This window comes from Euprymna scolopes, chromosome 29 (genome assembly GCF_053919585.1).
Source record: "Euprymna scolopes isolate OS-2025 chromosome 29, ASM5391958v1, whole genome shotgun sequence".
Classification (NCBI taxonomy): Eukaryota; Metazoa; Mollusca; class Cephalopoda; order Sepiida; family Sepiolidae; genus Euprymna; species Euprymna scolopes.
This window is the reverse complement of record NC_136510.1, coordinates 61,345,895-61,360,945: the sequence shown is the minus strand read 5'-3', so window position 1 is coordinate 61,360,945 and position 15,051 is coordinate 61,345,895. Positions and strand designations below refer to the sequence as shown.

The 15,051-nt window shown below is 30.1% G+C and overlaps 1 protein-coding gene across 2 annotated transcripts in view; it reads right to left on the bottom strand.

The window, feature by feature from the left end:
- LOC145252664 (ubiquitin carboxyl-terminal hydrolase 22-like) overlaps window positions 1-14,494 on the bottom strand; it is an 87,529-nt gene extending 73,035 nt beyond the window's left edge. Inside the window, exons 1-5 of one of the 2 annotated variants that reach the window (XM_080112437.1) lie at window positions 13,745-14,494; window positions 7,734-7,866; window positions 7,159-7,272; window positions 6,082-6,183; window positions 5,814-5,986 (exon numbers count right to left, since the gene is read on the bottom strand). In XM_080112437.1, the coding sequence (XP_079968563.1) occupies window positions 5,814-5,986; window positions 6,082-6,183; window positions 7,159-7,272; window positions 7,734-7,866; window positions 13,745-13,864 (642 nt within the window). In that variant the 5' untranslated portion in view covers window positions 13,865-14,494. The remainder of the gene's footprint in view (window positions 1-5,813; window positions 5,987-6,081; window positions 6,184-7,158; window positions 7,273-7,733; window positions 7,867-13,744) is intronic. The other variant, XM_080112436.1, reaches the window with a different exon arrangement.
- Between the last annotated feature and the right edge of the window lie 557 nt (window positions 14,495-15,051).

Sequence of the window (15,051 nt, the reverse complement as noted above, 5' to 3'; positions counted from 1 at the left end):
AGTCTTTTTTTTTTCCACACAACAAAAAAAATGAGCTGCCAAAAGAATTTTGGACAACCGAATCTATTAAAAGTGATATCTCTTCTAGTTAATTTCTAAATTTCATGACGAAATTCTTAAGAGAAATGCAGTACGACGATTTACAAATCAGGGGGGAGGGAGGGGGGGGGGGTCATTATAAAATTTTACCGAAAACGCTGTTTTATAATGTTAACATTTTTAGCACTTTATTTGTTTAAAACTCTTAAAATATATAATGTACATTATTATTTATTAATTTATTTGAAAGTATATTCATTTTCGAACAAAACGGTGGTATTTTGAGGACTTAAGGTGTTTTGATTTTTTAAAATATGATTTTAGCAGAACCCCCTTGAAATCGTAATTATCCAAAGCGTTTTATCATCCTTATGTATTATTGCTAATTCACACAGCAGTACTTCTTTTCACCAAGTTTTTATATGTCACATTTTTTATAGTACTTTTCCAGTAAAAATGTTATATCTTTGTTAAAATAGCAATACACATGAAAAAATTGAAATAGCTTAACATATTTCAATATTGGTATACATAGAAAGAGCTTGATGAGCTAAGAAAGAATCTTTTTAAATTTTAAAAATCTGATTAAAATTAAGGAAGTTATGACTATTTTTGTGCCTCACACGTTTGGATATTTTCCCCTCTTTAAGACCATATGCGTTTCGTCACATTTTTTTACACTACTTTTTCAGTAAAAATGTCATATCTTTGTTAAAACACAAGATTAAGCAATGAAATTTACCATATAAGTGTATTTTTGTACAAGGAATCAGAATATGCGACTGAAAATCTCCAAAATTTCATGGTTTCCAAATAATCTGCAGTAAATGTGCATAAATATGCTGCAATTCCTTAAAAATGTCATGTATCCATAAACAGAAAAGAAGTTGGAGAACTCAAAGTTGAATTGTAATGTACTTTATGTACAAAAAACTTAAATCTAAACATAGGACCATTTAAAAATTAATATATTGTAATATTTCTTTGGTATTATTGTAGATTAACACCTTCTGTTTAACCCCACCCAACCCCTTCTAACCACACCTCCAAAATGTGATTCTACCTTTTTAGGCAATTATATATGAAATGCCATGAAAAACTTTAATAAAAGATAAACAAATTATTTTAGAATTTAATGTAAAATAATTCCCCATTACAGGTCATTCTAGCATTTTAGGGCAGTTAACTGTTTTTTTTATGGGAGATAAATCCTGTATGCTTTTTGTTTTATTCTTTGTAAGACGATTATGTGTGGTCTTAAGAGGGTTTCTATGCAATGAGATTATGGGGAGGGCTGCCATTCGGACTTTGAATTAATTGTAGGCTAAGGAAAATTATGTGTGAACATACTGAAGACTTGACAGAAACAAAAACAACAAAAACAATATTAGAGGGAGGGGCGGTTAGTTTCACAAAAATTTAATTTCAAATAAATATCTTACAGAAAGTTATATATATGTGTGTGTGTGTGTGTGTATTCGACAGGTAGATAAGTCAGCAAATGTTATATTTATAATATAATAAGAAATTGCGTTACAAAATTTCGAAGAAAATTACATAAATTTGTTGATTTCTGTTTTCGAGGTTGAAGGTGTTTATTCGTTGGGCTGTTTATACTACGCTGGAGCAGGTTATAAAAATACCTTTCGTTTAATAAGTAGAAAAAAAACTAACGGGGTTTGTATTACTGTACACATAGATTCAAAAAAGTTATCAAAAAGCAAATACATAACAAATAAATGGTATCAAAGGCAAGATAAGTTACTTTTCTACCTAACTGGATATGTTTTTAGTGTTTTTATTTAATGTAACATGTTTATTCAGCTCGAAAAACATATAGTGCTTACCGATGTATTGGAAAGTTAAAAATGGCGGCCGACTATCTCTTTCACACAGTAAGTTTGGGAAAATGAGTTAAAAATAAAAAACTAGTCAAAATACTGTTAAAAACCCGCTGAATATATATCCGCCTATGTCACGGGTTTTTTTATTTATAACTCATTTTCCCAAACTTATCGCCTTAAAGAGAGAGTCGGACGCTATTTTAAATTTTCGAATACATCGGTAAACACTGTTTTTCGAGCTGAATAAACATGTTACATTAAATATAAACACTAAAAACATATCCAGTTAGGTAGAAAAGTAACTTATCTTGCCTTTGATAACATTTATTTGTTATATATTTGTTTTTTGACAACTTTTTCAAATCTATGTGTATAGTAATACAAACAAGATTTTCATACATCTTTTGATTTTGAAAAAAACATTTATGGCTGTTCGCAGTAAAACATTGTTTTAATTCGCTGTTCAAAACTAATGCAATGAATAAAAGTGTATGCAAGCTATATATCTACAAAAGTTTATTTTGTTTTTTTAACCATGTTTTTAAATTTGACCAGAAATGTGAGAAATTATAATGGATTCATAATGCTGAATTGGTTGAGATTGTTGTTATTATACATTCTGAAAACTAAATAGTTCTAAACTAATGTTATTCTGATAACAAAATAGCTCTAATTAAACATATCAGAACATTTATATTCATATTTTCATGTTTTTCTTAAATTCGTTCGTGAACAAAAATTAAAGAACACGTATTGTTTACACTGTGCTATGACTAATACTACAGCTGCTGCTCCTGCTGCTACTAATACTAACTTAATTTGACCAAACTCGAGAAATAGAAACATTTTTTGGGGGGTAGGTCCTTTTAAATTATTATCAATTACCACGGTTCTACTCAACATAGAATAATACTTTTAATTGATAAAAATAATAAAAAGAATGATCTACTTACTAGTGGGTGTCCGATGAAATCTTCTTTCAAAATGTTCGATACTCGTCATATTAAAGTTATTTTTAACACGACAAAAAAAGAAATTGTCAAAAATATTTTGGACACTTGACAGTATTAAGATTAACATCTCTTCTGATTGTTTCCTAAATTTCATGACGACGGGCCTTTAGAAAACAGGGAGGGTCATTACAAAACCTTACCAAAAACACCATTTTATGATGTTTACATTTTTATCACTTTATTTGCTTAAAACTCTTAAAATATATAATGTACATTGATATTTATTAATTCATTTGAAAGTATATTCATTTCCAAACAAAACAGTAGTATTTTGAAGTCTTAAAGTGCTTTGGTTTGAAAAATATGGCTATTTTAGTAGAACTACCTTGAAATCTGTGATTATCCAAAGCGTTTTTTTCGTCCATGTGTATTACTAGTTAAAACACAAGCTTAAGCAATGAAATTTGGTATATAAGTGTACTTTCATACAAAATATCCGAATATGGCACTGAAAATCTCAAGACATTAATGGTTTCTAAGAAATTTGCTGAAAATGCACATAAATATGCTAAAATAACTTAAAAATGCTATGTATCAATTAAAAAGAAGTTACAGAAGTCAAAGCTAATTCTATCCTTGGCGACTAAGGCTGCCAACCTCCAATATTTCCTCCTGTATCAGAAAACACACTATGTGATATACAAATATCTGTACGTAATGTTGCCAAGCTAATTAAAAACCTTGATTCCAGTTAAGAAACCGGTCCTGATAGTATTCCAATTATAGTACTCAAAAGACTTCAACCTGAACTAGCGCCCATCCTTACAAAACTGTTTGAATGTTGCCTTAAGGAGAATTGCTTCCCATCACCTTGGAAAATCTCATCAGTACGCCCTGTATTTAAGAATTCTGGTGATCGCTCATCTCCCTCTCAGTACAGGCCAATAAGTCTCCTGTGCATCATGAGTAAGTTGCTGGAATCTGTTAAATAGAGAAGTAATCAACCATCTCAGCAAAAATAACCTTCTTAGTGACACGCAATATGGTTTCCGTTCTGCTAGATCTACAGCAGATGTGCTTACGGTTATATCTCATAGGATTAGCAAATCTCTCGACGGAGGCTTCCTTTCTAGGGTAATTGCTCTTCACATATCAAAGGCCTTTGAGAGAGTATGGCGTAAAGGTTTACTTCACAAGATCTCCAGCTAGGGTATAGTTGGAAATGTCTTCTCAATTATTAAACTATTTCTCTCTGATAGGTTCATAAGAGTAGCGGTTGATGGGCAGAAATCAGAAGCTCTCAGTATTAATGCTGGAGTCCTTCGGCCCAACTCTCTTCCTGATCTACATTAATGATCTTCCAAATCACATCCTTACATCATTCGTAGACATTTATGCTGATGACACTACTATCTATGGTAGCACATCTAAGACCATAAACGACCAAGTTCTCTCTGATTCTCTCTCTTGAGCATGTGGTACAATGGGAAAAGGAGTGGCTTGTTACTTTTAATTCATCTAAAACCAAGCTTCTCTCTTTACATCATTAACATTCTGATCCACATCTGGCATCAATTGAAATGAATGGCTCTCGTCTTGGGGAGGCCTCATGTTTTGACAAGCTTCTGGGCTTGACTTTTACTCCTGGAACACATACATTAAATCCGTTGCCAAGGCCGCTGGAAAAATGGTGGGATCCTTCTATCGATCCAGTAGATATCTCACTGCTGATGCAATTCTCTATCTATATAGAGCTAGATACGTCCAAGGATGGAGTACTGTTGCCACATCTGTGCAGGAGCTGCTAGACAGGACATCCTACCTTGATAGAGTTCAAAATAGATTTCGTAACCTCGTAGGGGATCTCTTCCCTGCAACCTCTTTCTCACAGAAGATATGTTGAGAGTTTGTCTCTGCTTTATCATTATTTTCATGGCAAGTGCTTGGCTGAGCTCCAATTTATGGTCCCCCCTCACCAAACTTTCACAAGAAAAACCCGTCTAACAGAAATCTATCAATAATTTCCTCCACTTTTTATCTTTACCTAAACGTAGATTCCATGAGCAAAGCTTCTTTATTAGAACTACATGCCTATGGAATTGTCTTCCGTTTTCCTGCTTTCCAGCTGAGTACAATATGGTTGTCTTCAAGTCTAACAATAAGTGTGAGTGATGTTTTTCCTAAATGGTTTCCAAATTTCATGACAAAATTCTTCATAGAAATATGGTACTAAGCCTGAAAAAAGGTTACTAAAATCGTTGTTTATAGTGTTAAGATTTTCACTTTATTTGCTCAAAACTCTTAAAATATATCATGTAAATTATTATTTGTTGATGCACATGAAAAGATATTTGTTTCCGAACAAAATAGTGGTATTGGTGTTTAAAATATAATCATTTCAATAGAACTACCTTGAAATCTCTGATTATCCAAATCGTCAATGAGTATTGTTAATTGTAAGAATTAGCAATAGTTCCAAGATCTTCCGCTATTACTAATTAACAGTATTACTACCACTTCCCCACAGAAAAAAAAAATGAATTAAAAATATCTAATTATTAACATAGATAGCTTAGAAGAAAATTGGGTACTTCTATAAAATTTGAACTGAATTGTTTTTTAACCCTAAGCCACCTTTAAGCTTTGGGATTATTTCGGTTCAAATTCTATAAAAAGACTGAAAATTGTTTAAAACTATACTAACTCTCGAGTAATCGATATATTCTTTTCAATTTTATTTTATTATGAAGATCAAAGATGATATAGTCTTTTCTTTACCATAACCTGACCATAGTGATACCGAATTAGAAGATATAAGCTGTGTAAGTGTATTTTGTATTAGCCGGACAGAAACACAAAACAACTTTCGTTTCTATAATAGAAGAGAGCACAGGCATACAAAGTTTTATGTTCAGTTTAAAATGATCTGAAGTTTTTGTCATTCAAAAATTATACAAATATAGAAAGGAACTCTTACCTCCTGGAAAAGTCTAGACATTTCACATACCAAGCACTTCTGAGCTTCATTGTCCATCTGGCAAACATGCTGATCAGCCAAGAAGAAGTCTCGCAATATTGGTGTGTGAGTCAGAGCTTGGACAATGCAGTTCATAAAACAAGTGTTCCCCAGATTGATAAGACCTCTTAAACCTACAAGAATAAAAAAAAAAAAAAATGGAAAAAAGAAAAAAAAAACCTTGAGTGATGCAAATTGAGAAACTGAATATCTAGAGAGTACAACTTACCAATCGTAGAATTGTCTTCCACTTTTAGCCTTTTTCGGTTTTTTGATAATAAATCCACATCACATTGGTCAGGTTCCCATGGTGAAAACTGTTCTTTTATACCTAAATTGTAAAATTGTATAAAAACTAAGAGGTCTTATAATGTAAATTTATGTGACTATAAAAGGTGAACAATATATTACAATATGTTCAACTAACTTTTATGCAATCTTGGATCATAATGACAAAAAAAAAAAAAAAAAAAAAAAAAAAAACAACAATTTGAAATACCAAATTTGCTAAAAAAAAAAAAAAAAAAAAAAAAAAAAAAAAAAAAATCCAAGCCGGTTTTTTTTTTATATAAAACATTTAAAATAAGTGTAATGACTGAATTTTTATGAAAAAAACAAAATTCAGAAAAAGCTTGAAAATTTGATACAACATTTCACAACAAAATACATGTTTACTAAAAAGTTTTAAATTCCAGTGTCCATTGGAAATGGAAATTTTTTTTATTTCATAATAATTTTCCCTGATTAAAGCAGTTCCTGCATTTTTTAGTTGACTTCTACAAGTATAAACCATGTATAATAAAAGTATAAACCATGTAACTTCTACAAGTACAAGTCATGTGAAATTCAATAGAAATCACAAATACTTATGATTTAAAGAATCCAAGAAATGCTAATTCAAAATTAGTGCCTTAAGTCATACTGATGTTTATGAGAAAACAAAGAGGAAAAAATGTATGAAAAAGGCACTGTTACTTGCTTTGTATAACTGCAGTATTTACATAACAGTGATTCTGTGATGTGATACAGAGTTTATAAGGAAGCAGAGTTATTGCTATGATGAATGAAGTTATACACATGTTTTTATAGGATAGTGACTAAGGGAATTTACAAAAGTCAACATATCCAATGGAGAAGAATAAGTGTTTCTTGAAGACATTACATATCAACAAAGAAGTAGGAAATTTGAAATTTGAATGCTGAAAGAAATCATCATCATCAGAACTTCATCTTTGGATGAACTAAACTCATCTTTTTCATGATCTAACAAGTATTTAAAATGAAATAATTCAAATTAGTAACTTACCAAGAGAACAAGCTGATCTCCTTATCTGATCCTTAGCTAAATCTTCCAGCTCTTTATCATAGACATAATCTCCACAAGAGGAACAGTAAACAGCACCATAGGATAGATCCACAGCTAATAAGTGGCAAGCAAACAAGTAAAATGAAAAATGCACAAATTTTAAATAATGGAGCAGAAAATGTGTTGCCAATCACAAGAAAAAGCTGTTAAAGTTTTTGAATTGAAACATCCTTCAAATCAGCGATAATTTCTTTAAATGCTTTGAAAAAATTTATGTTGTAGAAAAAAAAACAATGAAAATTAAAAATACACAAAATCATAATTTTCAATTAAATATTTTAATTCGACTTTTATCCCAAGTTTGTTTTTTTAGGATTTTGTTTACAAATAGTCAAACAACTTTTCAGCACAATTTTCAATATGACATTTTCAAAAGAAATATGACAGGCATTTTAATATATCATATCAACATTGCTCATTAAAAAATGTATAGAATTCTTACAATAATCAAAACTCTACACCTACTGTGTGCAAAAACATTGAAGTAGTGTCAGTTGTATCCAACAGGTACTTACCTAAATCATGACCTTTGTTCTTTGCATGTTCATGAATATGTTTGGATTTGAAACAGCCAAAGAAGACGCACTCCAAACATGCATGGAGTCGCACGGAGGCTTGATGACATGTGTGACACAAACACTTCTCGGCCTGCAAAAAGAAACAAACAGGTTTAGTGAAGACAGAGAGTGAGAAAAACTTGGTTGTTTTCTTTGAAAAATTAGACAATCAAAGCAAACGACAGTCCTACAATAATCAGAACTGAAGCCCTTCAAGCTGCTTTATATTATTTCCAATAAATAATAAACACAAATATCAAAGTGTCATTATGGTATGGTTTTATTTATTGTTAAATTAAAGAATTTTATTTTCTGAAAAAGTGAATTCTTTTTCCATATCTTCACTTCATCCATATCTTGCAAATCATACCTTCTTTTTAATTATCTCAGATTTTACAAGTATACAGCAGCTGTTTTTTTATGCCCACCACCAATCACAATGAAGGATTAGTCTCACATGATTAAAATTAATGGAAAACATTTAAAATTGAAGAAAAATGAGGTCATGGTAACATATATATAACAGTATTTTGTATAATTTTTTATTTTTAAGTAATTTTAAAAACTTAGAGTAGTTAGGAGTCAAATCGCAGCCATTTTTCTTGTTCTCACATAATGCTAGATACTATGTTTTTCAAATCGAATAAACATTTCAGAGCAAGTAAAACCACCAAAAACTTTTTCAGATAGAAGAGTAACTTATCTTGCTTTTGATAACATTTATGTTATATATGTGAATCTCTGTGCATTGTAAAACAAATCAAAAAAATCATGTTTTAAATATTAAAAAAAACAAAAAAACTGGGATTAATTTTACATTTATTTGCTGACTTTATAATAATTATTTTTACAATTTAGTTTCATTTATATTTTTACTTTCAAAATAGAATTAACAGTGAAGTACCTGTTCTGATACTATACTGGTCGTCATTAACATTCCCTTATTTTTTATGAATGACCAACAGTGTATATAATCTGCCTCAAAATATAATTTTTGTTTAGATTCAGCAAAGGCAGAATATTTTGCTTCTGCAGACTAATTAAGTTATTTTTGTACAAACAATGTGTTTTTTTTTATTTAATTCATTATCTTAGAGGATCTTTGAAATAGAAAACTGATATTCATCTTTCAGAAGATTTTTACAATGAATTTATTTAATTTCAAAATTTAGCTAAATTTGTTAGCTCGCCATGAAAACATTTTTCATAACTTTACATCTTTACATATTTTGTACAAATATTTTTTTTTTCCTTTTTGAAATCAACTTTAGTTTTTAATCTTTCAAATACAATCAAAATGTAGTTGGAAACCTACAAAAAAATTATGATAATTCGGCTTTCAAAACTATATCCCCTTATCTTTATTTCACCATTTTTTCCATATCTACTTAACGATAACAACTATACTTTATCTTTTCTGTCATTGGTCAGTAAAGGAGAAATTCTTCAAAACTGAAATAATTTGAATTTCTCTCCCAATCCAGTGTGCTCCTTTTTGTGGAGATGTATTTTCTCTCCAAAGCAAGAAATGAAATTATAAATACAGTAAACACGGCCAAAATATTGAGAAAAGCAAGTTGATGTTTTTTTTTTTTAACTAATTTAAAGTATTATATTAATATGATAAAATTCAGGGTTTTATCTTTCTGGAAAAATCAAAATTTGTTCAGAAATACTGGATTTTAATTTTTCTAGAAAGATTTATCTTATAGCTTGACCAACATCATATTAAAAGCAAAATAATATAAATACTTTTTCAATAATTTTAAGAAGTTTCAATTTAAAATTTCCCCCAAAAAACAGTCAAGTACCAATTTTTCACTTAAAAATATAAATATTAAACAAAACTTTAAATAATTTTTTAATGGTTTTATGTCTTAATTAGGGTGATTTGTTATAAGAATATGCAAAAATATATTAGAATATTAATACTTGAATTTCAAATAATTCAATTTTTTTGACAAGTGAATAATTTAATTGAGATATACCATCTTGAAGTGTAAGCTTTTTAAAACTACGGAAACCTATACCAATTACAAAACACTAAACTAAAACTTTTATTTTTGGATATTTTTTTTTTTACATCAACTATAAATTTGTGGTATTATATATATTTCAGTTTTAATATTATTTTTAATCTGCTCTAATTTCAAAACTTTACCTCATATTTTCCTCAGAATAATTTTTTATTATTTCTTATTTTAATTAGAATAAATCCTATTATTTTCATAATATAATTTATTTTTAATTTCATGAAATCATTTCCCCTTTCTTATTCTTATTTTTCTATAAACTAAATTTATACTGTACTTTTCCCAAATTTGTCAAAAAAAAAAAAAAAGATAGTAAAATTCATTGTTTTTGATGGATTTTTATTTTTAATGAATTTTGTTTAAAAATAATGATCATGCGATCGCTATTTCTGCACTTTAAATGCTTGCCTTCGTATCATCATTTCATTGGTTGATTGGAGTCACGTGATGTCAACAAACACACAGCCGACAATCTTATGATTTTAAGCAGTTTTTTTTTTTAATAAGATTTGTGGTTGAGGAGAAAATTGTAGCGTGTATCTGCCACCATACTCTAAGGAATCTTACATAAGCCATAAATTACTGAAACAATTGTAAATTTTAAATGTCCATCAAATTTTTTTGTTGTTGTTTTATTTTTTGGCATCGATTTGTCAAAGCATTCGCTATCTAATGATATATTGGTAACTTTGGGCTAAAGAAAATTTTTTAAAATTTTAATGTTGGGTTTTTCATAAAAATCATTTTTTAATGCTAATCTGAAAGATAATTATAACATTAAATGAATTTCACAATTCAAAAAACAAAAGGTGAAAAATTAAACATATTCAAAATTCGGGTTTTCATTTTCAGAATTTGAAGATTTGCTGTTTTTTGTTTTGTTTTCCTACATTCTTCCTCATCATCATCACCCGCACTCCCCATATAGGAAGTATAGGGTTTGTATTATTGTACACGTAGATTCGAAAAAGTTGTCAAAATAAATATATAACAAATAAATGTTATCAAAGGTAAGATAAGTTACTTTTCTACCAAACAGGATATATTTTTCGTATTTTTAATCAATGTAACATGTTTATTCAGCTCGAAAACCATACAGTGTTTACCGATGTATTGGATAATTCAAGATGGCGCCTGACTCTCTCTTTAACACGGTAAGTTGTGGAAAAGGTGTTATAAATAAAAAAAACTAGACAAAATACTATTAAAAACCCGCCGAATATATGTTGACCTATGTCACAGTAACATATATTGAGCAGGTTTTTAATAGTATTTTGTCTAGTATTTTATTTATAATACCTTTTCCACAACTTACCGTGTTAAAGAGAGAGTCAGACGCCATCTTGAATTTTCCAATAAATTAGTAAATACTGTATGGTTTTCGAGCTGAATAAACATGTTACATTGATTAAAAATACGAAAAATATATCCAGTTTGGTAGAAAAGTAACTTATTTTACCTTTGATAAAATTTATTTGTTATATATTTGTTTTTTGACAACTTTTTCGAATCTACGTGTACAGTAATACAAACCCGAAGTATATGTTCAACTTTTTATTTTAAGGGTAAAAGTGACCGAAAATGAAGGGAGGGGGGAGGGCTGTATGCAAAAAAAAAAAAAAAAAAAAAAATGTAAAATATATATATATAAAAAAATATATATATATATATATATATATATATATATATATATATATATATATATATATATATATATATATACACCTTTATAAAGTTCATTCTTCACTTATTAATCAGTGAAAATTTTATATTGATTTGATAATGGCCTCATTTTTGGTAAATTTTTAAAAAGAGACTCCGTCAAGACAAACCTTACAACCCACCTTCATTTTGTCCATAGCTAAAATACAAGGAATAAGTTATCTTGTGTATGAAATCAAAATAAACCGAAAAAAAAAAAAAATGGCAAAATCGGCAAATGTTTAAACTGGGAGCAGAGTTAGACACATCGGTTTAGGGGGGGGGGGGAATCAACTTCCACAAAAAGAGGTACTCTGAATGGGAACAAAATAAAAAAAAAATTGCTTCAGTTTTGAAGAATTGCTCTTATACTCACCAACGACAGAACAGATACTTTAACGTTAATTCTATTTCGAAATGTTAAAAAATAAATTAAATTAAACCTGAAAAAAAATAATAATATTGTCAAGTTGGCAAATATTTTAAAGTAGATATAAAAATAAGCAGACGATTTTTTAAAATTTCAGATGATTGCGTTTGATTGGTTTGTTTGGGTCACGTGAGACAAATCCTAGATTTTGATTGGTAGAGAAGTGTTGGAGTCCAAGAAGAAGTGTTGGACATCAAGAGCGACAAGAATAATTAATCTTTCTGCTGTTTATTTTTGTAGCCCAAAAGAAAATTAAGCCATCTTAATGTTTCTTTTTTTTTTTTTTTTTTTTTTAGAAACAATTGTTCAATGGTCAAATAAATCCTCCAGTGACTAAATAACGGGCAGATTTTGAAATGTTACTAGTTAGCAAAATTCTAAACGGAATACGCAAATGGGTGAAAAAGGTTTTGTAATTGTTTTTAATAAGCCACTAAATTGCCGGTCATTTACAAGAGAAGAAACACATGCTAATGAATAGAGAGAAATTGAAAGATACTAATAACAATCAATTAAAAAGGCAATATATATATATATATATATATATATATATATATATATATATATATATATATATATATATATAAACCTTAAGAATAAATTAGCGCATAAAAAATTAAATTTTTGAGTTTTAACTAAGAACACTCAACTTATATGGAGGTCGTATGGAAATCACTTATATTGAAAGATTTTTTTGCTTTTATATAGATAAACTTTTAGAATTTGTTTAAAGTAAATAATTTATAACGATAATGAGATTCCGATTTCTTTGTTATTTTTTCTGAATAAATTTCACTATTGTTATTGTTCGATAAATTGGAATGAATAACAACGTTGAGGAAGGAGGCTTTCGATTGGTACGAAACCTAACAAGTTAACATTCGAAGACTTTAAAAAACATGATAGACAATTGATATACGCACTCATGTTTGAACATTTTTATAATCAATATACAAATAGAATCGAAAAGGGAATAAAAGAAACCAGCTTTGTCTATTATTATACAATAATTTTAGCACCCATTTTAGAAATAGTAACACTTGTGATATTTTTAAATCTAAACAAAATCTAATAGACTGATACAAACAGCAACATACCGTGGCTTTAACACACAGATTAGTGTGTACACCATGTGAGTGTGTGTGTAAATGTGATATATACAACTACTACAGGCTGATTATGGATATTGGATATGTGTGCGTGTAGCAGCATTAAGTAAATGTAGAATGTTTAACTGAAAATATAATGAATACTAATGGACAATCATATTCGGATGCAGAGAATCCGCGAGGACGATGACGACGAGATTGATGAAAAAAAAAAAGGAATATGAAGATGGGTATTACACAAGGGGCACCACCACATCTAGTGGTCACATAAGTGACATTATAAATCAATTTATTTTAACTAAAAACAAAATAGTATCACGATTAATAATCACAAAATTATAGTTCGAAGTGTGATCCTCAGTCATAATAGATAATAGTAAATTTTATTTTATAAACAAGGGACGTCACTACTATTACTACTACATCTAGTGAACAAAACTACAGCGCAATGCTTTTCGTGTTAATGGAATAATTATGTGTGTGTGTGTGTGTACGTGCAGTATAACAAGGAACATTACATCTTTAACAGGCGCATTTGTGAAATGTCAAAGCTAAAATGACACAGCAAGGAACGTCGTCGTCGTCGTAGTAGTAAAGTTGTAGCATTATTATTATTATTATTATTATTATTAGCGATAAGAATAGTCAGTTATGATTGAAAGTGTTTATAATTGAAAGTGGAGCGTGTTTACTCACCTTCAATCTGCGAGCGTCAGGTGATGAGCATGCAATAAAATAAGCGTGGATGATCCGGAATGGTTCTGTTCCCTTTGCTAATTTGAATTGATTGAGATGCGGGCAGCCATTCAGGTTCATCTTTGGGGTTTTGTACGGCTGTCCCCGCCGGTAATGGTTGGCTTCTTGCTGATAGTGTTGGCTTTGACGGTGGTGTGGTCCGTGGTCATGTCGGCACGGCGGCCTGCTTGAGCGGGGACCGACTCTGGCGGCCAGGCCGGACACACACAGAGAGGCCCCGAGAGAAGCCAGGACTCCTCCTTAAGACAACCTCACAAAAAACAGAAACATCACAAACACGAAAAGACACCCGGTAGATTTTTACAGAGTCACCTGCACCCTTTTTATTTATTTTACTGGAGAACAAACAAAGTAAAAAGAAAAGAAAAAAGAAAAAAAAAAACAATGCAAACAATCAATGATTACAATATAAATAAATAGTGTGTGTATGCGCGCGTGTGTGTGTGTATGTGTGTGCGTGCGCGTGCGCGCTTTCGTTTTCTTGTTCAGCTCTGTTATTTGTTGTCTATGACTTCTTAGTGATGACAATGATAGTGATCATTGAATCAAACCGGTCCCGCGAGTTAGTTCGGAGGAAACACATTTATAAAGAAAAACGAGAAAATTAGGTAAAAACATGAAAAGTCAAAAGAGTAACCCAGATCAAGGCACAGAACTATTGTTTTTCTCTCTTCCTCTCTGGATGATAGTATTACATATATATATATATATATATATATATATATATATGAGTAATGCCGATGAGCTTTGAAGTCTGTAGTAGTCAATGTTTGGGGTAGTGTGCCTTTTTAGTGCTGTTTCTTAGTAATAATCATAATAGTCAGAGGATACGCACACAGATTTTCTAATCAAGACAAGCGATTACAAACACAGCTAAGGCTTTGATACACATGGATGTAAGAAGAGAGTGGCAGTCGAAGGATAATATAGCATTACAGTAGGAGGTGTGAGTAGTAGGAGGAAGAATAATCTATAAAATATATGGAAGTAGGAGGCATGATTCTTGTATTGAAGTGAGGGGAGAAAACAGCAAAGATGGCGATTGAAAGAAGAAAAAGTAGGTAAAACTATAAGATAGGGAAATATATATCTAAGAAATTACAATTAAAAAGGGACAGAACCAAGCGAGTGTTGTAGTAAGAGTGAAGTCATCGAAGAAATAGTAGTCGAAGTAAAAGGGACAAAGAGAGTTGCAGTAAGAGAAGATGAAACAAAGAAAGTAGGAGTCGGAGGAAGGAGAAGATGAG